This window comes from Leucoraja erinacea, chromosome 7, assembly GCF_028641065.1.
Source record: "Leucoraja erinacea ecotype New England chromosome 7, Leri_hhj_1, whole genome shotgun sequence".
Taxonomy (NCBI): domain Eukaryota; kingdom Metazoa; phylum Chordata; class Chondrichthyes; order Rajiformes; family Rajidae; genus Leucoraja; species Leucoraja erinaceus.
In genome coordinates, this window is record NC_073383.1 from 20,570,475 (window position 1) to 20,597,611 (window position 27,137).

The 27,137-nt window shown below is 42.5% G+C and overlaps 1 protein-coding gene across 1 annotated transcript in view; it reads right to left on the minus strand.

Annotated features, from left to right (window-relative positions):
• Nucleotides 1-27,137, minus strand: part of rbm45 (RNA binding motif protein 45) — a 43,953-nt gene that overhangs the window by 11,142 nt on the left and 5,674 nt on the right. Inside the window, exons 2-7 of the mRNA XM_055637898.1 lie at nucleotides 9,145-9,267; nucleotides 8,067-8,193; nucleotides 3,880-4,017; nucleotides 3,302-3,517; nucleotides 1,447-1,579; nucleotides 1,240-1,336 (exon numbers count right to left, since the gene is read on the minus strand). Of these exons, the coding sequence (XP_055493873.1) occupies nucleotides 1,240-1,336; nucleotides 1,447-1,579; nucleotides 3,302-3,517; nucleotides 3,880-4,017; nucleotides 8,067-8,193; nucleotides 9,145-9,267 (834 nt within the window). The remainder of the gene's footprint in view (nucleotides 1-1,239; nucleotides 1,337-1,446; nucleotides 1,580-3,301; nucleotides 3,518-3,879; nucleotides 4,018-8,066; nucleotides 8,194-9,144; nucleotides 9,268-27,137) is intronic.

Genomic DNA, 27,137 nt, shown 5'->3' on the forward strand with positions numbered 1-27,137 from the left:
TGGAGCGCAGAAGGTTAAGGGGGGACTTGATAGAGGTTTTTAAAATGATGAGAGGGATAGACAGAGTTGACGTGGAAAAGCTTTTCCCACTGAGAGTAGGGAAGATTCAAACAAGGGGACATGACATGAGAATTAAGGGACTAAAGTTTAGGGGTAACATGAGGGGGAACTTCTTTACTCAGAGAGTGGTAGCTGTGTGGAATGAGCTTCCAGTGAAGGTGGTGGAGGCAGGTTTGTTTTTATCATTTAAAAATAAATTGGATAGTTATATGGATGGGAAGGGAATGGAGGGTTATGGTCTGAGTGCAGGTATATGGCACTAGGGGGGATTATGTGTTCGGCACGGACTAGAAGGGTCGAGATGGCCTGTTTCCGTGCTGTAATTGTTATATGGTTATATGGTTATAATTTCAAAAGTGCGTCAAGTGAAACTGTATTAATTTTAATTAATGTATTAATTTTAGAGAATGACAACAGATTTTCTGAGCAAATGGACATGAAATATGATAGATGAAGTTTAAACTAATTTTGGTCGGAAGAGTATAAGGTTATGTAGAAAGAAATATCTGAGGATGCATGAACGAGAGCATTTGAAGGTCACAAGAGAAATTGAGCTGGTAAAAAGGAGAAACAATTTTTGACTGTAGCTGAGAACAAAAACAAAGTAATGCTAAACCTTTTTCTTTCCAACAATTGGGAAGTCTGACACTTGGTGCCCATCCCTAATTACCCTCGAGATTGTTAAAATAGGCCAAGTTCTGAAAAAGTCAGATATTGTGGAAAAATGTTCCCCAACTAATGCAAGTTAAGGAATTTGGGAATTTTAATGTCAAGTCAAGTCAAGTTTATTTGTCACATACACATACGAGATGTGCAGTGAAATGAAAGTGGCAATGCTCGCGGACATTTGTGCAAAAGACAAACAACAAAACAACCAAACAAATTATAAACACAATCATAACACACATATTCTTTTACATAATAAATAATGGAAGGAAAAACGTTCAGTAGAGTTAGTCCCTGGTGAGATAGGCGTTTAAATGTTAATTTAATTCTGTCTGCCAAGATACAGGCACCATTGTGCAGAAGATACTGGCAACACAAATTAGATGACCAGTAGCAATAACAAGCATTGAAGAGGTGTGTGGTAAATTTCAAGAAATGTTTTTAAATCCAAAAGCCACATTCAAACAGCAAAAAAAATTAGATAAGTAAAATAGTCTACCATTTGGTACTCACAGGGGATGTTGCAACCATATGCTGACCCACGGGACTGTTACAGGCAAGTGACATCATCTGAGCTGCCACAAGTTGCAGGGCCATCATTCCAACCGGGCTGAAATGGAATTTAAAAAATGGTGAAAATTAACTTTATCACGAGTGCCAAGGGTCAATTATTCAAAAACAAAACAAAATTCACAGAGCTGTTTTCTCAGATATACTTACTTTGATCGCCTGTCACTAGGTTCGTCAAGGTAACTGACTCCCAAACGATTACCAGGTGGATACTCAAATCCATGCAACTTTTCTTTAGCATATACTGCTGATGCCACGTTGTTGTACCGAATAAGTGCATATCCTAAAAAAATAATTTCTTGTATGTATCAACACTCGATTTTGGTCTTTTAACAACTTTTTTGAAATATAGTTGCTCATTTACAGCCCAAGTAATATTTTGCGTAATAGCTTAAGTAAGGGGTTCCCAACCTTTTTCGTCCCGTTTATCCCTGGCGACTTTAATAGCACATAACAATGTTATTTCACTAATTTATGAACAACTAATGATGAACAGATGAATGATGGGAGTAAATTTAGCCCAGGTTGGGAACCCTTGTCCTAGGTGACATTTCAGGACAGAACCTATCCAAATAGGTTTTGACCTGAAATGTCATCTGTTCCTTTCCTCCAGAAATGCAGCCCGACTCGCCGAGTTACTTCAGCATTTTGTATCTATCTTTAATATCTTTTTCTTCTCTACATAGAAATAGTATCTCCCTATGGAAGATACCAGCTTAAACAGTCAATAAATAGTTTAGTAAATCTCAAAGAATCCTCATAATCACATAAACCGCAAGACACTCTACAATTGTGCCTAACAAGACATATTGCTCAAAAATACCTGGATTTACAGATCCAATTGCAAATATGAAAGCAGATCTTTGCTATTTCAGAATGTACAATGCTTTTTCAATAATGGTGTTTACAATGAAACACTGAACCACTGTGCCATCTACAGGTAAAATAACTTTTAATTTTCTGAGTGATAAAGCATTTAAAAACTTAAATCATTTGAATTCTGAACGTTGGAATTGCAAAATATTAATCATAATAGGATTTATTTTTTTAATTGTCAATTGCAATGTACAAATGAGGTAAAATCCAAAATTAAATTACTGATTTTTTTTTATTTTTTTAAACAGTTTTTATTTTCCAATTTTCTGTTCATGACAATGGCAACTGATAGTTAAAAATTAGACCTAAATACTTGATATAAACCTTTGCTTAAGCAGGATAACAGAAATTGCGGATGGCCTTCCATGGTTTAATGAGCACTAATCCTATCCCGATTCAGATTAACCCATTGTGCACTTTTAACTCTGAACAAATTTCGAGAACACAAATTTATTTTCATTGCCGCTGTGAGAAAACTATTAACCAATATCATCCAGTCAAATACTCAGCCAAGATTAACTTCCTATCACTGGGTGTATAGGAAGTTAATATACTGATGGTCATTAGTGTTGTGAAAGACAACGCATTAGAAATACTGTACATGTCTGATTTACCACCAATTTCCAAATACAAGATCTCGACTGAAAAACATGCACAATAACAGTAGTTTTGCTGCTTTACATCAAATATGTTTATTCTCAGAAAATACCTTGCACATGAAATGCCTTGTAATACATACATAGATGCTGTAATGTCATAATTCAGTTTTAATATGGTAACACCTAGTTCACATGTTTTACAAATGTTTCAAATGTTTTACACAGTAAAAACATTTTTACTCTGCTTTTAGCAAAGTAAAAATCACTTCCAGAAATGCAAATATTTAAGATTATCTGTTGTAATCTTAAATGGTTAAATTTATGCATCTGTTCATGTTGATTCTATTAAATTAACTCAATCTGGTAGCAGTAGGACATTAAGGCAATTCAAATTGACTAAGAATAAGCCAAAATAATTGATTTCATGCTTGAAGAAATGGGGAATGCGGAAAACAATATATTCCAAAGACAAGTTAACGAATATCAGGCTGTTATTTGCTTTATATATTGTTCAGGTCAATGGTACTTGCCTTTGCTATAAACCATGTATGGATCTCTCTGAATTTCACAGTATTCCAATCCCGGGATGATATCAAAGAGACTATATACTTGTTCATGTGAAAGTAGTCCTCTAGTCGACACTGAGAGACTAGAGGAGATATTTTCTCCACCTCTCATTTCACTTCTTATTTCAGTTCTCAGTTCACCACCCCTGACTTCATTTGCTGCAAAGTTGGGAAATTCACCTGCATCGGTATATAAACAAATATATCTGAAATCAAAATTTCTGAATAGTAACTATTAATCCTTCAATATCATCCACGATAAAAGTATAAATTGGTTGTATTTTTAGCAGGACACTATTGTATAATTATATGAAAGTATAAAATTGACAAATAAGTAGCAACATGGATTGCTGAAATATGTCGAGCAGTTATTCACTCGAAATGTTTATCGGAGATTAAATGATATGCTGCAAATGACAAAAAACTTTAACAGCAGTCACGTCAGTTTCAAAACAATTGCGCAAATGGATTTATATATAACCATTGGAGCCTTTCACCACTGTTTATTGCTTACCCGGTTTTCTCTTGATTTACACACTTACCATAAGGGAACATACTTTGACCTCTTTGAGAATCAAATGTTGACGTGTACGATGATGATTCCTGTCTTGCCCCACTACTGTACTCATTGTCATTGTATGGAGGTTTGTTTCTTGGCTCAGCAAGTATTGCCTTAAAAGCTGTGCAAAAATTGAGGAGACACACTCTATTAAGCCTGGATGAGAACATTTTGTTAATTCTCTATGAACAAAACTCTGCAGACATCAAAAGATTTCATTTCTTATGCACAAATGTTTGTAAATATCTAAAGTAATAAATGCAACTAATGGTACCCAGATGTGGGTCCGACTGATGAGAAACCGAAGCAAAGAAGTGGAAGCCAAATAACCGAATGGAAACAAAGCCGAAACGCCAAATAGCCGAATGGAAACAAAGCCGAAACGGCAACTAACCAAAAGGGTGGGACGCCTAAATGCAAACTAACCGAAAGGGCAGGACGCCTAAAAGCCAACTAACCGAAAGGTTGCGTCACCTAGAAAGCAAACTCACTGAATGGCTGCTCTGCCGAAACGCCACCTACCCGAAAGGCGGCGTCGCCTACAAGCCAACGGACCGAATGGCACTCAACAGAAAAGTCAAATAACGGACAGGACGTTGCCGGGGGCGGGACTTGTCAGCGATTGGTCCAGACCCCCGCGTCCATCACATCACTGTGGAGGGATGAACATGGTCCCACACCTCTGCTCCACCCGACCCACAGCCCGCGGAGGGTGACTGTGGGAAAGTGTGGGCTGTCCCGAGGGATGCGCACCTTCGGCCGCTTACAACTTGGTGGGGGGGGGGGAGGGGGAGAGGGGGAAGGGGGGGGCGAGAGGGGGGGGGAGAGAGGGGGGGGGGGAGGGGGGGGGGGGGGGGGAGGGGGAGGGGGGAGAGAGAGAGGGGGGGGGGGAGAGAGAGGGGGAGGGGAGGGAGAGGGGGGGGAGGAGAGAGAGGGGGGGAGAGGGGGGGGGGGAGGGAGAGAGAGGAGGGGGGGAGGGGGGGGGGGGGGGGGGGAGGGGGGGGGGGGGAGAGGGGGGGGAGGGGGGGGGGGGGGGGGGGAGAGAGGGGGGGAGAGGGAGAGAGAGGGGGGGGGGGGAGAGAGAGAGAGAGAGAGAGAGGGAGAGAGAGAGAGAGAGAGGGGGGGGAGAGAGAGAGAGAGAGGGAGAGAGAGAGAGAGGGAGAGAGAGAGAGAGAGAGAGAGGGGGGGGGAGAGAGAGAGAGAGAGAGAGAGAGAGAGAGAGGGGGGGGGAGAGAGAGGGGGGGGGAGAGAGAGAGAGAGAGAGAGAGAGGGGGGAGAGAGAGAGGGGAGAGAGAGAGAGAGAGAGAGAGGGGAGAGAGAGAGAGAGAGAGGGGGGGGAGAGGGAGAGAGAGAAGGGGGAGATGGGAGTGGGGGTCATTTTCCCACACAAGCCGGACAATCTGAACCCAAGCACCAAGTTGGAAGCGGCCGAAGGTGCGCATCCCTCGGGACAGCCCCCACTCTCCCACGGCCACCCTCCGCAGGCTGTGGGTCGGGTGGAGCAGAGGTGTGGGTCAATGTTCTTCCCTCCACAGTGATGTGATGGACGCTGGGGTCTGGACCAATCACTGACAAGTCTCGCCCGTTATTTGATTTTTCTGTTGAGTGGCATTCGGTCCGTTGGCTTGTAGGCGACGCCCACTTTCGGGTAGGTGGCGTTTCGGCAGAGCGGCCATTCGGTGAGTTTGCTTTTAGACGATGTAACCTTTCAGTTAGTTGGCTTTTAGGCGTCCCGCCCTTTCGGTTAGTTTGCATTTAGGCGTCCCACCCGTTCGGTTAGTTGGCGTTTCGGCTTCGTATCCATTCGGTTATTTGGTGTCTCGGCTTCATTTCCATTCGGTTATTTGGCTTCCACTTCTTTGCTTCGGCTTCTCGTCCGTCGGCGCCACGTCCGCACACGGCAACCAATACAAAAAAAGATGTTAGCTAAACTTAACTTCAACAACATAATTTAAACAAATTATCATTGCCCACCCATGGTTTCACAGCATTTTTTAAAAAATGTTTTAAATAGTCTGACTACATCTAAGAACAACTTCCTTATTTTCATGTTAGATTTCCACACTCTGGTTGAGCTGATATCAACTTAAATAAAAGAAACATCCCAATTGTTTATTTGCAATGGAAATACATGAATACAACACATAACAATTTAATCCACACATTGGTTTCATCTTTGTTCAATTATTGATCAGATATCTGGAATGATTAATGAACAAACTCTAATTTTACATCTTAGGCACGAACAATTCCAAATTAAAGGGTGGAATTCCCACACAGTAAGGAACATTTTATTTATTGTTCTGATGTCTCAAAGTACTCTTCTCAACTTCCCAATTATATAGCATGCAATTTCTATCAGAATCATGAAAGATGCAAGTTCATACATGATGGAACAGAATTAGGCCATTAAGCCCATCAAGTCTGGCCCAACCTGCTATTCAATTATAGCTGATTTAGCTTCCCCCCTCTACTCCATTCTCCTGCCTTCTCCCCATTACCCCTGACATTGGGCCAGAATTTACAAGAATCAGGTTATCCTCTAAGTCACTGCTTAAAGTCCCTGCCAGCATGCACTTATCTTGGCTGGTAGCACAGGGCCAATCTGGCATCCTATGCCCAGCTGTCAAGACTGCAAGACGTAATGAAGCCTCAGGTAGCATAGTTCCATGGCCCTAAAGCTTAAACATGTCATCAAAATTGCAACTATAACCTTAAACCTTTACAGTGGGTTCAAATTATTAATATCTAAAATATAATCAACCAACTTTAAAAAAAATCAATAAGCACACATTAAAATACTAGGAAACAATTAAAAATAACCCAGTATGATTAAATGTAAAACTTAATTTACCTTTTACTTCCTAATCTCCAGGCTCATAAAGCCCATCCAAATGAATGGAGAAAATATGTTGCGCCAGATCTGACTGAAAGACCCCAAGTTAGAGCAATCTTGGGGGGGATGCCAACTAGACAGAGCCCCACCACTGAACCTGCACGGCATAATGACAGATGCACCACATCTGTTATTTGGTAGGTTTTGATGTTATGTTTTCAGCTACACTCCTACTCAAAATGCTCAATTGAACCACCAAGTCAGCAAAATTTGCTCCATTATGATTCATCGTTCCATTTCAAAACAAGCATAACATGCTTTAAAAAAAATGTTGAGGCATTCTCACTCCGAAGCAAAATAACCTGGCTAGTTACTCTATTGCTGAAAACTTAAAATAAACTTAAAACTTAAACACTATCGTCTAATGTTACAATGCTAACTACAGTAGTGGTTTTATCACCACTTAAACAATAAACTTATTTTATCCAACAAAACAAAAATGAAGTTATTATTTTCTTTAGAAAATTCCGTTGCAGTTTAGTTTTAGTTTTCTTTAGTTTTGTTTATTATTGTCACGTGTACTGAGGTAAAGTGAAACGCTTTTTTGTTGCATGCTGTCCAGTTAATAAAAAGGCTATACATGATTACAATCAAGCCGTCCTCAGTGTACATATACATGCTAAAGGGTATATAATTTAGTGCAAAATAAGTCAGATTAAGGATAGTTTGAAGGTCTCCAATGAGGTAGATGGGAGGTTCGCACCGCGTTCTAGCTGGTGAGAGGACAGTTCAGTCGCCTAATAGGAGCTGGGAATAAAATGTTCCTGAATCTGGAGGTATGCGTTATGTTGGTGGCCTTGCCAAGGCAGCATGAAGTGCAGAGGGACTCCATGGAAGGGAGGTTAGTTTGCATGTTGGTCTGTGGTATATCCACAACTCTCTGCAATTTCTTGCGGTCTTACATGGAGCTGTTTCCAAACCATGCTGTCATATGTCCTGATAAAATGCTTTCTACGACACAAAACAATTGTAGTTTTAATGGATAGTTTTATGTTCTGCAGGTCAGCGTGGCTAGTGGCTCAGATCTACCACATGCAATGGATTATCTGTATCATAGTCATCAATGGCACCTAATAGAAATAGTGTCCGTTATGACTTGAGGTCATTCAAAATGCAGACTAAGTACTCCAGATAATCTTAAATGCATAGCTCAATTTTACTAGTTTCTTTAAAACTCAGATTAATATTCATATACCTCTACTATTTTTCACTCAACATCCTGAAAAAAAGAATCTTTATTCAAAAATATGGTTTAATTTTAGTCATAGTCTTACATCGTTCGCAGTTTTCAATGGCCTGAGCAGCCTGAGAAGGTTTCAGAAATCTCACATAGCCAAAGCCTTTGCTCTCTCCTGTATTCTTGTACTTGATAACACTGCAGTATTCAATATCTCCAAATTCCTAAATATAAATGATAGGTTAAAATTCAGTACCTTTTGTCCAATTTATAATTTATTTTGTAAAGGTCTATGAAACAAAACTTTAATTTGTTGTTTTTCCTCAGAAATAAAAACCTCCATTATTCATGATATAGATTCAAAAACTTGTGTGCATCACAAAATTACATATAACCAATAACACATTCATTTGCTTGCATATTTGCCTCCACTCAAATTTAATCCTAACAAGTGGACATCAAGATCACACATAATTAAGGCAAGGCAAGGCAACTTTATTTATATAGCACATTTCATACACGAGGCAGAATCAAAGTGCTTCACATAAAAACATGTCATACAATAAAATGAAATAATAAAATGAAATAAAATAGAAGAATTAAAAGAAAAGAAAAGCAAAATTAAAAATGCATTATAAAAAGTGCAAAAGTTAAAAGTGCAATGTAGTTAAGATTTAGCTGAAAGCTAAAGTAAACATAAAAGTTTTCAGTCTTGTTTTAAAAGTGGTCAAAGTTGAGGCAAGTCTTAAATCTTCAGGAAGTTTATTCCAGCTATTTGTTGCATAGTAACTAAATCCTGCTTTCCCATGTTTTGTATTTACTCTGGGAATCACTAACATATTGGTTTCAGAAGAGTTTAAATATGTTAGGAGTAATAAACTCAAAGCAAAAGGACCTGCCCAAATTTAGCAAATGCCAGCAACCCTTATCCTTCCACTTTGAATTCCCTTCCCATGAGCTGTTCTTTTTCTGTGCCGTACAATTTTACACTAAACTCACTCTACTTTCACTCCAAGTATGACCTAAGCATTATTTTTAAATATACATTTTACAAAACAAATGCTGGTTTGTGAAAATCTCATGCAAGTTCTACCAGACACCCTTCATGTCTAAATTTATTCTGAATCATTATAAAAACTGGAGTCAAGAAACCTAAATATAGTTGGATAATTCACCTTAAAATTTTCCCGCAGATCATCTTCTGTATAAGATCTTGGAATCATTACAAAAATCCTGGTCAATTCTTCATCTTCGACATCACGATGGCTGCCAGACCCTCTAGACTGTGCAATGAACACCTGTTTTTTTTTAAAGATAATTGGAGAACTGATAAAACTATGTCCCAGAAATTACTTACCATGCTATCGCACACCAACCACCATGCACCATTTGTTTTACAAAGCTGAGAGTGTGCACAAATATTTGTGCATTAGAAAGAGAAAACTCAAGAAACCATATATTTCGTGAAATACATGGTCAATATTTTGCCCACTTTTGGAAAGAAAGGTGCTAAATATTCACAACGTGTAGATTTGGAATTCATAGTCAATGGTGAGAACATTCCCATACTTAAAAGTAATAATAATGGGCTGGCCTGTAATCTTTCAAATAATTTCTGCGCCTTTATACACCAAAACTACGTGAACTATAAATCAAACTAGATTTTTTTTAAAGAAAGGCTAGTACTGCATCTGGAAATGTACCTACAATAGCTATATGCTCAACAGAGAAATAACTCATGTCAGGCACTGAATATATTAGATTTTTAAAAAATTATTTGCACGACTTCAACAAATATTCTTTCGACAAAGCATTAACATTTTGACAGCAAAATTCTGAAGAGCCTTTATTAGGAAATTCTGATTATAGCTTGAGGACTATGAACAAAATTATGGCTATTCTATGAACAATGCTTATAGGTTTGATCTGTGGGATTTTTTTATAGATGGTAAACAAAATATCTATCAGTCTGATTTAAAATTAACAAGAGATCTCACATTCAATGCCATTTTTCAGAAAACTACTTCAATCTTTCTACTTATTTCTCCTAGACGTTTACATGTTCTCCCTGTGACTTCCTGGAAGTTCTGGTTTCCTCCCACTGGCTGTTAGGTTTATTGTCCATTGAAATCTTGTTAGTTGATAAGAGAATTAGGATGGAGTTGATCAACTTTTGTGAGAAAATAGGTTAAATGGAACAAGTTGGTGAATGGAGAGGATAGTGTTATTTATGGTTGCTACGGAGTCAATTAACTGAATTACCTTCTCCTATGTTGAAAGGATTAAAAAAAAAATGTTTTTAAAGTGTCTCCTAATCATAGATTCCGCAATCAGGGAAAATCATTTCTCTGATCACATTATCTGGACCTCTCAACATAATGAACATTTGAAGCAAATCAATTTACATCCAATGTTTTGAAAACATATCCCGAATTGTATCCCTTTTGCTCAAAATGTAATGTAGTCTTTGTTTTATTCTGGTATATTTTAGGTGCACTCCCCCAAAGTCCAACATGTTCGGCTAAAGATGTAATGACCATAACTGCTCAAATTGCTCAAGGTGTGATCTAAGAGGTTTTTGTACAATTGTAAGACAACTTCTGTCTTGCATCCTACAAAATAGTATTTCAACCTTTGAAATGATTTTCAGTAACTGTCCATCCTTAAATTCCACAGAAGTCTTTACTGACTTTCACTGTTCATATATTTTCATCATTTAGAAAGTACACGGGAGATCAGGTAGGTTCAGGCGGGCTGAGCGAAGGTGTTCCGCGAAACGATTGCCCAGTCTGCGTTTCGTCTCGCCGATGTATAAGAGTTCACATCTTGAACAATGGATACAGTAGATAAGGTTGATGCAAGTGAGCCTCTGCCTAACCAGAAAGGACTATCGGGGTCCCTAGGCAAAGTCGAGGGAGGAGTTATAGGGCAGCGGTTGCAGGGGAAGATACCTGGGGAGGGGGTGGTTTGGGTGGGACGGGATAAGTTAACCAAGGAGTTGCGGGGGGAACGGTCTCTGCGGAAGGCGGAAAGGGGTGGGGATGGGGAAAATGTGGCTAGTGGTGGGAAGAAGGATTTCGACCCGAAACATCATCTATGCTCTCTCTTCAGAGATGCTGCCTGACCTGCTAAGCTACTCCAGAATTTAGTGTCTATTTCTCACTACCTCACTGTCAGTCTATTAACCTGTAAACATTTCCTTTTAGATACCAATCCTTTTTGAGGGTGATGAACAAATGCGTTTCCTCATTCCTCAAATCATTTTGGTAAATTATTTCAACCTTTCCAAAGCCTTCAAAGCTTCTCTAAGTCTGGTACCCGAACAATACTCTAGCTGTGGTTGATCCAATGTAGCATAAATGTTGCATTATGGGTGCTTATTATTTAAAGACCAGGATCCTAGAAACTTGTTTCATCACTTTCTCAACGTCCTCAATAATTTTCAATAAACCATATATGTTAAACCCCAGAATTTTGTTCCTGTACTCCATTTAGAATTTAGTTGATATTGCGTTTTCTCATTCTTCATACCAAAATGTAATTCTTTGCATTTCTCAATAGAGTTTATCTCCCTTCTATTTGCCCATTGTACTAGCATGTCCACATTTCCTTGAAGTCTACTGCTATCCTTGAGGTTTTTAATCATCTGCAGTCTTTGAGATTGAGACGGCTGCATGGGACACAATCATTAGTAAATATAAAGAAAAGCAGTGGTCATATAATTACCCAGGAAAAGTCATCCATGCACTTACCAAGTAAAACCTACTTTGAGAAAATAGGTAAGTGCAGATTCATTTGAAGCCATATTTTTTGTAGCCCTGATTCCCTCTTGCAAAACAATGATTTAAACAATTCTCATGAGAATATTCAGTGCTGTTTTTAATTATGGTGGTACGTGCACAGAACTACCCAACAGCTAACATGCTCTCCACACCTCATGTGCCGGAATTTTTATTTTCCAGATTGAAGGTTGATTTTTTTCCTGTTATTGCATCATGGTCTCTGGCATCATTGCTATTCTGTTGTCTATTGGAATAAGGGAGTTTGAGTTAGCCCACAAATCAGCTAGCTGTTTATACGTCTGGATTGTTGTCTCATTCAGTGGTCCAAAGTAGTACTCAACATTAATAAACTGCAATTCTTTCTTTGGCTACAAATGAGCCGCGTATGAATGTGAAAGATTTGACTTCTTAAGGTCAAAGTTAAAAGGAGCAATCTACAACTTATGTATAGATAAATAAGTGTTCCAACATCTCAGGGTTCTCTGAAGCAAGAAGTAACGTGCATAATACATCATTGGTATTGAGTCTGAAGAAGGGTCCCGATCTGAAATATCACCCATTGTTTTTCTCCAGGGATGCTGCCTGACTGACTGAGTTACTCCAGCACTCTGTGTCTATCCTTGGTATAAACCAGCATTTTGTCCATAATACTCTCCTGGTAATATTAACACCCCTGTTGTGATATATGGTATGTGCCATGTCAGAGAATGTCCCTCTGTGTAAGCTTACAGGATGCCTGTATCAAAGCAAATCTAAAAAACATCCTGTTTTGGATTTAAGAATCTGGAACCATCATAGCATACAAAGTTCTCTATATTGTGCGTATCAAAAGTCCTAAATCAATAGACAATAGGTGCAGGAGTAGGCCATTTGGCCCTTCAAGCCAGCATCACCATTCAATGTGATCATGGCTGATCATCCCCAATCAGTACCCCGTTCCTGTTTTCTCTCCATATCCCCTGACTCTGTTATTTTTAAGAGCCCTATCTAGCTCTCTCTTGAAAGTATCCAGAGAATCTGCCTCCACAGCAGAGTATTCCACAGACTCACCATTCTCCGTGACAAAAAGTGTTTCCTCGTCTCCGTTCTAAATGTCTTACTCCCTATTCTTAAACTGTGGCCCCTGGTTCTGGACTCCCCCAACATCGGGAACATGTTACCTGCCTCTAGCGTGTCCGAACACTTAACAATCATATATGTTTCAATGAGATGCCCTCTCATCCTTCTAAACTCTAGAGTGTACAAGCCAGGCACATGCCGTGAGTAATTACTCAGGGTAGGCACTCAGTCGGCTTTAAAAAAAAATTTAAACCACGCATGCGCAGATTGTTCCCTCCGTAAAAATAAAAACAGTAACAATTCAATTTGCCCAAGGCTTCGTAGTCTCCTTTATTCTGAATTACTGAATGGGTGGGTGGTGAAGATTGATGGCAGGTGGAGAGATGGTGGGAAAAACGGGAGTACCGGGAAAAGTTGTCATCTAATTGAAAGACAACACTTGTTCAAGGGACCAATTGGGGGGAGAGTTCCTTTCACAGCGTGTGGAGACACTGTGCCAGGGATTAAAGTTGCGGGGAGGGTACTAATGCCAGTAACTCACTCACTCCGGGCACGAATCCACGCACTGTAGCCGGGGATAAAAGCAGCTTGGGGAGCTGTGAGCGGCCGCCGGGACCCGACAGCAGAACTAGCCGCAACTTCAGCGCCCTCTGCCGGCCCGCTCACCTTTGGCAGTGCTCTCCGTCTGAACACCTCTTACCTGCCGCTCGCTCATGTCAGCCGCTTCCTGCAAATCCTTAAATTCCCCCAGCCGAGTAACCTCAATCGCACTGTCGGAATTTTAATTTAAATCTTTTTATTTGAATTTTGAATTTAACAGCAATTTGCATACATACAATGATAACAGACAGTGATAGTCAGGACATAATTGTACAACAGTATGTAAACGACCCTCAAAACCTTTACCCTTACCCTTACCCACCCTCGCCGCCCGGGGACAAACAACACTCACATACGTACACATCCACACAAATACGATAAGATAAACAAAAATGGAAAAAAAAAAAAAAAAAAAAAAAAAGTGTGGGGAGGGTTGAGGGGATAGCAGCTGCAATAAGACAGAGCTGTGATAGAGGGCACTCAGTCCTCTTCCGAATCCGGAAACAAGTTAAGAGAGTTAACAAGTTCCAGGAAAGGGTTCCATGTATCTAGGAATGTCTTGGTAGAGCCTTTGAGAGAGAACCTAAGTTTTTCAAGCTTTAAGTTGTAGAGCACCTCCTTGATCCAGCGGGCGTGTGTCGGGGGACAGGTAAGCCTCCAGTTAAGCAAGATCAGTCTCCGGGCTAACAAGGTTGTAAAAGCCAGGACCCGCTTCAACGCAACAGAGAGGTTGGTGTTGGGAGGAATACCAAAAATAGCTGACAGTGGGTTTGGAGGAATAGTCTGGCCATAGGCTCTGCTTAGCACATCGAAAGCATTCCTCCAAAAGCTTGCTAGCTTAGGGCAAGACCAAAACATATGACTATGGTTGGCAGGGGATTGATTGCATCTGTTGCAGGTGTCTTTAACAGCGGGGTATATTCTAGATAATCTTGCGTTTGTGTAGTGGACTTTGTGAAGGATTTGCATTGGATTAGGCCATGACGGGCACATATGGAGGAAGAATGGATCAAATCCAAGGCAGAGTCCCATTGCTGGTCTGTTAGTTTCGTATTCAGCTCACCCTCCCATACAGCTTTTAATGAGGTATGAGGTTTCAATATGACCGACCCTAACAAGTTGTACAAAAAAGAATGCATTTCTTCCGGTTGGGATCTAGAGCTAGGATGGAATCGGTCAGGGTTTCAGGGGGACGATTTGGGAAATGGGGGAATATCTTCTTCATAAAATCCCTAATCTGGAAAAAACGAAAAAGGTGGGAGTTTGGGAGGCTATAGTTGGACGAAAGCTCCGCAAAAGACGAAAAGATGCCATCCTTGTATAGGCTTTTGATACTACTGATGCCATTACTATGCCAGGTTTTGAATGCGGAGTCTGTACTTGAAGGTTTAAAGATGTGATTTTTAAGCCATGGGGTCAAGATGGAAGGGCCTTGTAAACCAAAGTTTTTTCTAAGTTGACTCCATATCTTGAGCGAGTGGGACGCAATTGGGCCTGCACCCGCAGATGTTATAAAAAGGGGGAGTTGAGAGCATAGGACAGACCGCAACAGGAGATGTGAACTCGCCTTTTCCATGTGTACCCAGGTCGGTAAGTGGTCGCAATCATCATTCATCCAGTACAGGATTTTTTGCAAGTTAGCAACCCAGTAGTACAGTCGCCTAAAGTCAGGAAGTGCCAAACCGCCGTCACTCTTAGGAGACTGTAGTACCGTCTTTCGAATTCTGGCCGGTTTGCTACCCCATAAAAATTTAGATATTCTCCTTTCTAATTTATCAAAAAAAGATTTAGTGATAAATATAGGAACATGCTGGAAAAGATACAGGAATTTGGGTAGGACGACCATCTTGACCAGATTTATCCGGGCCACGGGGGATAACGGTAAAACTGACCAGCGGTCAGTCTCTTTCAGCTTTCTCAACCAGAGGCAGGAAGTTTGTGCGGAACATATCAGATATAGGTATTGGGATAAAAACGCCGAGGTAGCGAAATCCGTCCTCCGCCCATTTAAATGAGGTTTTACTTCGGAGTCACGCGAGTGACTACGTGAAGAACCCACCCAGTGCGCAGGCGCGGCATTACGTCAGCAGCGCAACAGCGGCAGCAGCTGGAGCCAGGCTCTCCAGCGGCAGGATAAAGACAAGACCTCAGGTAAGTGAGTCTTTTGTATTACAGAGAGTCGCTAACGGAGGAAAGCTATGGCTACCCGCAAGCGACCAACAAAGAGGACTGCCTGCCCAACTCCACCCGAGGAGGGGTCAATATCTGGGCGGCAGCCACTAGCGGCTGAGGAGCTGTTTGAACGCTCCCGCACACCCGACACCGAGCCGCTCCCTGTGCCGCCGATTGCGACGCCCCGCACAGGGAGAAAATCAACCCGAAAAACAGACCGGCCGGTGGCCTCCGACTCGTCGGAGGAACGGGAACACTCTCCACCGGCGAAACGGGGAGACAGCCGCTTAAGCTGCATAAGGCAGCTGCTCGAGCAGATGCTCGAGGAGGAGATGCAGGCAAGGCATCTCCAAGGAGGACGGGCTTTGGCCTCCTCCAAACCATCACCACACCCTTCTGTTCCCTCCTTGTTTGAGGTCAGTAAGGGAGGCCAGGACTGGACTGGCCTATCACAAGGGCAGGCGGACGACAGCGCAAGCATGCCAGGCGAGCTGGAGGAAGAAGAGCTACTGGGTGTAGTCAGCAGGTATGCGGCGCCCCCGAGGACCGGAATGATGCTAGCGCCAAGAATGGCGGCCAGTATCAACAGGCTCTCCAATAAGCCATTGCAGGAGAAAATCATACAAGAGGCCCTCGACACTTACACAGCGCCGGAAAACTGTGAAGCGCTCCGAGTAAAGACCGTAAACGGCCAGATATGGAGCCAGCTGGGACAGCATATCAGGACACAAGAGCTGAAGATGCAGCGTATCCTGAAGCTCCACACCGCAGCCATTACCGCCTTTGCTCGGTCCACGGGGAACGAGGAGCTCTCTACACCTCAGCAGGACGTGCTGGCCCTAATGTGTAACACGCAGTATGAGCTCAACAATTTAAGGCGTGAAAACATCAGGCCTGCCCTCAACCCCAAATACGCGGGCCTTTGCAAAGCTCCGGCGCCAGAAAAGGAGGCGCTACTATTCGGGGCCGACTTGGTGAAAAGGCTCAAGGAGCTGGAAGAGGCGGCCAAGCCTGTAGGCCTCATGAGGGCAGGGCCAGGACCGAGCAGGGTGAAGACACCCAGTTGGCAGCACGCCTCGGCATCCACCAGCAGGTACCGAGCTGGTGAAAGCCTGGTGACCGCTTCCCACTACCCCCAGAGCTCTTTTTTAGAGCGGGGCCCAGAGCGGAGCCGTGGGAAGATACGCCGCCCCACCACAGCACCAACAAGGACACCCTCGGGCCAAACCCATCGCAAACGCTCCCAGAAATGAACATGGAGGTAGGTGGGTCTGGTTCCTGTCAACATACGCAGACAAAGGGTGTTGTATTAACAGGAGGGCGTTTAAGGTTCTTCAAACATGTTTGGTGCTCCTTTACTAACAACAAGTTCATACTCAACAGTATCAGTGGATACAAAATTGAATTTAAACCAGGCATAGAACCGCCGGTTCAGCACATACCCCAAAGGGTATTCCTTCCCACACAATTAGAGAAGGTAGAAGGACAAGCTGAACTAGATAGGCTCGTGTCCAAAGGCGTCATTGAGAGGGCCAGACACGAGCCATTGGAATTTGTATCGAATATATTCATCAAAACCAAAAAAGATGGTGGATGTCGCATTATTATTGATTTGACATCACTAAATCAGTCTGTTGAGTATCAACATTTCAAAATGGAGACATTTGTTACTGCCAGACAACTGATCTCCAAGGGATACTTCATGGCAAGCATAGATATTAAGGATGCTTACTATTTAGTACCCATTCATAAGGATCATTTCAGATATCTGAAATTTATCTGGATGGGGCAACTATGGCAGTATAGAGCATTACCCAATGGGTTAACGACAGCTCCCAGATTATTTACAAAAGTTCTCAAAGTGGCCATGAAAAAATTAAGAGAACAAAAACATTTAGTCATGGCCTATCTGGATGATGTTCTCATATTGGGGAGAACAAGGGAACTAGCTGTCGCAGGAGTCTTAGCTACTAAACAACTCCTTGAAACATTGGGATTTGTTCTACACCCAGATAAATCAATATTGAAGCCAACAACTAACATGGACTATCTAGGCTTCACTATCGACACTATCTGTATGACTGTCACTCTGCCAAGAGACAAAAAGGCTGCATTAGCAGAAGCCTGTAACAACTTAATCGCAAAAACACAACCAAAGATCCGGCATGTAGCCAGAGTCATTGGTAGTATAGTAGCAGCATTTCCAGCTGCACAATATGGTCCCTTGCATTATCAGAATTTACAAAGAGCAAGGACTCATGCACTACGTCTAAGTAGGGGGCATTATGACCGACCTATGGACTTACCCGCTGAAGCCAAAACAGAACTTCAGTGGTGGGTGGATAACATTTGGCACAGTTACAGTCCTATCGCCGTCACCAATCCTAACATAGCCATTACAACGGATGCCAGTGCTTTAGGCTGGGGAGCTACTAACTCTATATCCAGCACAGGTGGCAGATGGACTAATTCAGAGGCATCGCTACTACAATCACTTGGCATAAATTATTTGGAGATGCTAGCCGCCTTTTATGGGCTAAAAGCATATGCATCCGATATGAGGCACGTGCATGTCAGGTTAATGATTGATAACACGACGGCGGTGTCTTACATCCGGCACATGGGTGGCATAAAATCAGTATCATGCGACAAATTGACTACTATAATCTGGCAATGGTGTGTCGAGAGACATATTTGGCTATCAGCTGCCTATTTACCAGGCAAGCTAAACACAGTGGTGGACACCAGGTCACGAAAATTCAATGACAACATCGAATGGATGTTAGACCCAAAAATATTTGCTAGAATTGTTAAGCAATATGGTACGCCAGATATAGATTTGTTTGCGTCTAGATTAAATCACCAGCTACCCATGTATGTGGCTTGGGAACCAGACCCAGAGGCAGCAGCGGTAGATGCCTTCACGCTGGATTGGGGAAATTTCTTCTTCTATGCTTTCCCTCCCTTCTGCCTCATCAGCCGGGTACTCCAGAAAATACAAGCAGACTCGGCTTCAGGTATTCTGGTCGTACCCGACTGGCCTACCCAACCATGGTTCCCAGTTTTCCACGACATGGTGGTAGAGTCACCTATGGTTTTTCACAGCCACCCACAACTATTGACTCATCCGGTAACCGGCATAAGCCATCCATGCCATCAAAAATTGAAACTCCTGGTTTGTAGGTTCTGAACAGGCCTTACCAGGGATTGGGGTTATCGGAACGAACAATCGCCACCATGTCGGCGTCCCTGCGAGTCTCTACCAAGAAACAGTACTTGACCTACATCAAGAAATGGGAGCAGTACTGCTTGGATGCAGGGACATCATACAAGACAGCCTCGATCACGGACGTGCTGGAATTCCTGGCCCACTTGCACCATGACCAAAAGATGAGCTACAGTGCCATCAATGCAGCACGGAGCGCCCTGTCCGCTTACCTTATGCCTACAGGACATCACAGCGTTGGATCCCACCCTCTGGTTATAAAACTCCTCAAAGGGATTTATAATACTAAACCCCCTACACCCAGATACACCCATGTATGGGATGTAAGTGTAGTTTTGTCACACCTTAGAGGTTGGCCTCCGGTGGGATCCTTGAGTCTGGAGCAGTCCACTATCAAGACCCTCATGCTCATGGCGCTCGTCTCTGCACAAAGGGTTCAGTCGCTGCATCAACTAAGACTGGACAACATGGTAACCACCCCAGATTCCATTACATTTACCATGCCGGGGTTGGTAAAACAAAGCAGGCCAGGTATGCCCAACTCTCCGTTAATCTTCCGGGCCTATCCTCCAGAACCTAGGCTGTGTGTAGTGACCCATCTATACAACTACGTAGACACAACCCAAACGCTTAGAGGGAGTGAAAAAGCCTTATGGGTCAGCCACAAAAAGCCTTTTGGACGGGTTACCAGCCAGACAATATCTAGGTGGTTGAAACAGGTCTTAAAAGCCGCGGGGATTAACACGGATGTTTTTAAATCCCATTCTACCAGGGCAGCGTCCACGTCAGCGGCGGAACGGATGCAGGTTCCCATAGACCACATCCTTAGTACAGCGGGATGGTCAAGGGAATCAACGTTCCAAAAATTCTACCACAAACCGCTGATGGAGAAGGACTTGTTTGCGGACAAAATTTTAGAATCTGCAAACTTATAATTTAAAGCCCAGGGGAGCTATTTTTTGTTATTGTTAAATAAACAATTTTGTTTCAAAAAACTAACAAATTCGTTGGTCTTTAGATACCACTTCCTCCCTCGATGAACTTTCGGCAGTCAGTGATATAGCTATTACACGGTTTGAAATCACAGACCTTTGAAGTCTTCACGTAGTCACTCACGTGACTCCGAAGTAAAATAGTGAGATTAAACGAGTACTTACCAGTACGAAGTTTGATCTGTATTTTATGAGGAGTTACGATGAGGGATTACGTGCCCTCCGCTCCCACCCTCGTTGTATAGATCAAACTCGAGCTGATGTCTCATTAATCTTTACTATCTTTACTTCAATATTGTGTCTACCTGTGATTCCACACCGCTGCTTGGAAGTATGCCGCGCCTGCGCACTGGGTGGGTTCTTCACGTAATCCCTCATCGTAACTCCTCATAAAATACAGATCAAACTTCGTACTGGTAAGTACTCGTTTAATCTCACTATTAAAGAGCGAGGGAGCTGCTTAGCCGATGAGTTAATCGGTAATAGTTCACTTTTTTGGTAGTTAAGTTTATAACCAGAGTACGCACCAAACCGTTCTAAAATATTCGTAATCACAGAGAGAGAGCTGACTGGATTCGAGATGTACTGGAGCAGGTCATCCGCATACAATGAGACTTTATGAATTGTGTCAAACCGTGTGATACCTTTAAAGCCCTTCTCTGAGCGTAACCAAACCGCCAAGGGCTCTATCGCGACAGCAAACAGAAGTGGTGATAACGGGCAACCCTGCCTGGTACCTCTCCGAAGGGGGAAGTGGGGCGACAGTGGGTCGTTTGTATGTACTGAGGCCACCGGGGACGAGTATAATAGACTGACCCAATGAATGAAACTATTGCCAAGGCCAAACCTGTCCATCGCCTCGTATAGGTACTCGCACTGTCGGAATTTAAGGACATGAGTGAGGCCAGCGAGCGGCAAGAGAGAGGTTTTTAGACGGAGAGCTGCCAGAGGTGAGCGGGGGCCGGCTGAAGGCGCTGAGGTGGTGGCCGGTTACGCTGTCCGGCCCGGCCGCTCACAGCCACCCGAGCTGCTTCAAGGACATGAGTGAGCCCAGCTGCTCCATTCTCTCAGCATATGACAGTCCCGCCATCCCGGGAATAACCTTGTAAACCTACGCTGCACTCCCTCAATAGCAAGAATGTCCTTCCTCAAATTAGGGGACCAAAACTGCACACAATACTTCAGGTGTGGTCTCACTAGGGCTCTGTACAACTGCAGAAGGACCTCTTTGCTCCTATATTCGATTCTTCTGTGATAAAGGCCAACATGCCATTCGCTTTCTTCACTGCCTGCAGCCTACCTGTGCAATAAAATTCATGGAACGACAGATCAGTTATCAGTCATCAGGAAAATACTGGAATTATTCACAAATTTGTGGCCGAACATTTAGAAAATCATCTTATAATTAGGCAACAATCAACTTTGTATTACAAAAGTCAAATTGCTTTTGAAAAAAGTTACTGTACAAGTTAAGGTCGCATGTTATTGATGGTAGTAAATTAGCACAGACAGAATTGGTCAACTGTCAGAAATAGTAGTGATGGATGAGTCAATTTCTGGCTGGCAAGTTGCAATTAGTGGAAAATCTCAGGATCAGCTGAGAGCCTCAACAGCACACAAAGCAATATTATTGACTTGAATGCAGGGATCGAGTGCCTCTTGTTTACCAATGATAGAATGTTTGGTGGGAAAGTATACGGTGAGGAAACGTCAAAAGGATATTTACCCACTCAAGTGGAGAAAATGCCAAATGGAATAAATTGTGGGAGAAAGTGAGGTTATTCACTTCAGTAGAAAGAATAGTAATATGGAAATTTAAAAATGATGCAAGACTAGTAAATGTCAAATGTTCAGAAATATCTAGGTACCTTTGTACAAGAATGTAGGTAAGGCAAATAATTAAGAAAGCAAATGGAATGTCGACATTGGGATACAAAATTAGCAATTTATCTTCAAGATAAACACTAAATGCTAGAGAAACTCAGTGGGTCAGGCACCATCTCTGGAGAAAAGGAATAGGTGATGTTTGGGGTACCAATTTTGGTAGCAATTTATCTTATCATGCTTCTTTGGCTTTTGGCAAGAATACACCTGAGGAAAAGCTTACAATGTCTTCTTTAATCTCCTAATAAAAGAAAATGCTTTTTAAATTGATTCCTGTGTTGAGTAAGTTGTATTTTGAGGATGCATTGAGTATGTGCCAAACATGGAAGATAATCTCATTGAGACACAGATTTTCAGGGAATTAACATGGCAGATACTTTGAGGATGTTTTCTCTGTTGGAGCTAGTCTAGAACTAGGGGCATAAATTCAGGACAAGGTGTTGGCATACAAGAAGGAACATTTTTGAGTTGTGATCATATTTAATGGCAGAGGCAGTGTGATAAGCCCTTGGCCTACCGCTGTTCCTACACTTCCCAGGGCATTTTTTTCCCAGGTACTCTGAATTAATAAATGCCACACCATTTAACCTACACTGGTTTGTTATTATCCCCAGGTTTAAAGGTCAAGCTTTTTCATTAGCATTTAAATATCAAGTCTGCAGACCAGACACAGGTTCCATAATATGATGTACAGCACTTGAAAATCCAAACTTTTATTTCCCCTTGTTTTGGACCTCACTTCAACGTTTTGCCTTCAAAGAGTTTGCTTTCTTGGGAATCGAAGCTTTGAGGTCTTCCTAGATTATTTCACCTATAGTCATCACCACATGCCTATTCGCCAGTACCAGTACTGCAGACTGGCAATTATCATCAAGACAGGGCCTTAGATTTAAGGGCCTGTCCCACGAGCATGCGACTAGCGCGACCTAACGTGGTCGCTTGAGCAGTATGGCCTCGCGAGGCCGGTCCCACTTCGATCGCCGGAGCCGTATGGAGTTGTGCGGAGCTGGTCCCAACATCGCGCGGGGCTCCGAAAAACTGACGGTCCAGAAATTCCGCGCAGCAACGGCCTGCCGGCCCGCAGCCACATTGAGGCTGTACGCACCGCCTCAACGCCGAACTTCCTGCGGACTTCGCTCGAACTTCACATCAACTAGTACGGGATCACTCGACCTCCGCGCGGCCCTCACTTCCGGTTTGGTCGCGCTCGCCGCATGCAGCCGTATGCTGGTGGGACAGGCCCTGTATGGGGATCACTCGACCTCCGCGCGGCCCCCGCTTCCGGTTTGGTCGCGCTTGCCGCATGCAGTCGCATGCTCGTGGGACATTCTTTGTAGAATCTGCACCAGTAGGGCAAGTACAGGTATGGAAGCAAGAAGAAACAGATTTTTGTAAACCTGAGATAGACACAAAATGCAGGAGTAACTCAGCGGGACAGGCAGCATCTCTGGAGCGAAGAAATGGGTGATGTTTCAGGTCGACACACTTCTTCAGACCTTAAACCTGAGTTTGCAGAGGCCATGCATGAGAGTACAAATCTTGAGGCAATGAGTCAAAGCCCTTTATTCTCCTGGTGAAGAAGGGGTTCCACATTAAAAAAATTAAATAAAGATCAACACCAAGTAATACAATGCACGTCACATGATAGGTGTATGTACTTGATGGGAAATGTTTGGCTTTGGGCCATTGATTCTTGTATCAATGGGTTTTACTTTATATTATATTTTGGAAAATAATTAATACATTTATTTTATGATTGGTGGATATAATTTTAATAAAAGTGTATTGGTTGACTAGCCAGAATGCTAATGCTATCCTTGATGGACTTGTTTCTTTGTTTAATGCTGGCTATGTTCAAGGATTACTAAGTCTGTAAACTCGTTAACGTGGCGCTCCCACTCCTCCAGAATACAGTAGGAGCTGTATCACCTAGTGTGTATCCAGTTGAGCAGTGTTCTTAAAAGTTAATAACATATATTCGTCCAGATTTATAATGGCGTCCACATTTTCTTTACCGTACACCTCTTTACTGAAGTAGGTCTCCTGTGAAACTGGGTGGTGCTAAGTAGCTAGTTAGTCAATGATTAACTAGGGAGTTACTATGCTTCCACATACTCAATTAAGCAGTTTTGTACCCCTTTAAACATTATTTTCAGTATCTCAGTCCGTTAATCAAAGACCAAATTTCTGATTGTGAAAGAATAGGCAGCAATTATAGAGCTCCAAGGAAGAACATGTGTGTGCGTAATTCCTATGTCATTGTCATAGAGTGATATAGTGTGGAAACAGGCCCTTTGGCCCAACTTGCCCACACCGGCCAACATGTCCCAGCAACACTAGTTCCACCTGCCTCCGTTTGGTCCATATCTCTCCAAAACTGTCCTATCCATGTACCTGTCTAACTGCATCTTAAACATTGCGATAGTCCCAGCCTCAACTACCGCCTCTGGCAGCTTGTCCCATACACCCACCACCACCTGCAAAAAAGTTACCCCTCAGACTCCTATTAAATCTGTTCCTCTTCACCTTAAACCTATGTACTCTGGTCCTCGATTCACCTATTCTGGCCGAGAGACTCTGTGCATCTACCCGATCTATCCTCTCATGATTTTAAATACATCTTTGCCTGTATTCAAACATATTTTGTGCTAGTAGGGAACAGTGGGTAGAAGGTAAAGCTGATATTCATGTCCATAAGTTATGGGAGCAGAATTAGGCCATTCAGCCTATCAAGTCTAGTGCATCATTCAATCATGGCCGATCTATCTTTCCCTCTCAACCCCTTCTTCTGCCTTCTCACCATAACCCCCGACACCCATACTAATCAATAATCTATCCATCTCTGCCATAAAAATATCCATTTAGCTGGCCTCCACAGCCGTTTGTGGCAATGAATTCTACAGATCTGTTGACACATGGCATTTTCCTGTGGTAAATTACAATTGTAATTGGTGTGCACACAAGAAAGAAAACTGATGTTTGTCCATCATGTGATATACTTCAGTTTTGCCCTACTTATCCTCCACATGAATGTGGGCTCCACTGGTCAGCCGCAGATGTAGTATAAACAACAAACTTCAGCGTCAGCGTTAATCGACTTTCTTCTTGGAAAAGTCAATAGAGAAATCATGCCAACTTCTTATATAGCCTGTGTCATACAAAAAGATAAACATTATCCTGAAATTAGCTGCCAGCGTCAACCTCAAATATTTGGCAGGCTCTGTGGCACAAATGTATTTCAATCTGCTGTTCATTTAGGCGGTTTATATGGAAAATGGTATTTCCAGCAGTTTCAACAAATCTGACAAAACTCTCACAATTAGTCAATTAAAAAGCACAGATTATAATTAGCTTATTAATCACTATATAGAATGCAATGTAAAGATTAGACCATAGTAAGTGCAATAAAGTAGGAATTTCAAGAACTTAATCTATCCATTCTATCAAGAAATTACAGTTTAGTACATTACATTGCAGACACCTTTCAAAATAAAGCAAAAGCTGGAGTGTTATGAAAAAACATTCTATTATACGTGTCAGGGGTTATGGGGAGACAGCAGAAGAATGGGGTTAGGAGGGAGATATAGATCAGCCATGATTGAATGGCAGAATACACTTGATGGGCCAAAGTGCCTATTTCTGCTCCAATCACATGATCTTATTAGAATAGAATAGAAGAATATAATGCCTTTTATTGTCATTCAAACAGCTTGGTTTGAACAAAGTTGCATTTCTACTAGATGCAACACTTGTTCCTTTACCTCCCCCCTCGACTCCGTTCAAGGACCCAAGCAATCGTTCCAGGTGCGACAGAGGTTTACCTGCATCTCTTCCAACCTCATCTATTGCGTCCGCTGCTCTAGATGTCAGCAGATCTATATCAGTGAGACCAAGCGGAGGTTGGGCGATCGTTTCGCCGAACACCTCCGCTCGGTCTACAATAACCAAGCTGACCTCCCGGTGGCTCAGCACTTCAACTCCCCCTCCCACTCCGTCTCCGACCTCTCTGTCCTGGGTCTCCTCCATGGCCACAGCGAGCAGCACCGGAAATTGGAGGAACAGCACCTCATATTCCGTTTGGGGAGTCTGCATCCTGGGGGCATGAACATCGAATTCTCCCAATTTTGTTAGTCCTTGCTGTCTCCTCCCCTTCCTCAGTCCCCCTGCTGTCTCCTCCCATCCCCCAGCCTTCGGGCTCCTCCTCCTTTTTCCTTTCTTGTCCCCGCCCACCCCCGCCCCCGATCAGTCTGAAGAAGGGTTTCGGCCCGAAACGTTGCCTATTTCCTTCGCTCCATAGATGCTGCTGCACCCGCTGAGTTTCTCCAGCTTTTTTGTGTAACCTTGCATTTCTACAGTCTTACAGCAGCTTGATAATTAAAAGTCTATTTTCAGTACAATACAATAACTTTCATTTACACACTTCTTCACAAACTTGCATTTATGAAGTCACAAGCCACTTTTTAATACATCGAGACCAACTCTCTAATAAATATTAATTTTAGTTAAAACTGTCTAGTGGAACATTATTGACTCTTGGCTAGATCATCAATTTCTCCTATCTAGTCAGCTGGATGGTATAGGGACAACTTTTATTCCCTCTTTTAACTTTTTTTTTTTTAAACCTTTGTGACAGTGCATTTTCCTTTCGTATCACTGCTCCAGCCTCTAAAAAGTTGGAATCTTGATTCCCTATTTCAACATGCGTGTACCATATCCCAGTAATACTATTTCAGACGAATATCAACTTTCACATGCTTATGACATCCAACTTCACCTCACCATTCTTCCTCAGCCATTTCACTGTTTGTAGTATCTGAACTGGATAAGCAGACATTTTCGATGAATATCAGAAGAGCAAACCCAATATCTTGAGCATTGATTAAAAATTAGCTCTTAAGACACAGATTTCACAGTTGTCTAAAAGTTTTCTCTCCACTCCTCGCAACCCACCCCTTCGGCCTAGCTTGCCCATGCCACCCAAGTTGCCCCATCCACACTAGTCCCACCTGCCTGTATTTGGCCCATATCCCTCTAAACCTTTCCTTTCCATGTACCTGTCCAAACCAGCCTCAACTACTATCGACATGCTTGATGTCAATGTGAACTCAGATGTAGATAACATCATAAGTATCAGTACTAAGACTATAACTTCTGTCTCAGCTGCAATGCCTGATTCTGTTCCTTCTCATCCCCGGTTGTAACCATTTGGGTTTTGTTGCCTGCACATTTGACTATTACAACCCCTCTGGCCATCCTGCATTTTTTTGCATTATGTAACTTACAGTTCATCAAAATTCTGCAACAACATCATAACTCACATTGATATTTTTTTACCCATTGCCTCTAGACTTGCAAATCTAATGGGATCCATCTTAAGCAATGCTTTGTTTTGAATTCTCACTTACACATTTTCAGATCTTACAAAAATACAAGGCCTATCTGTCCTTTATGCC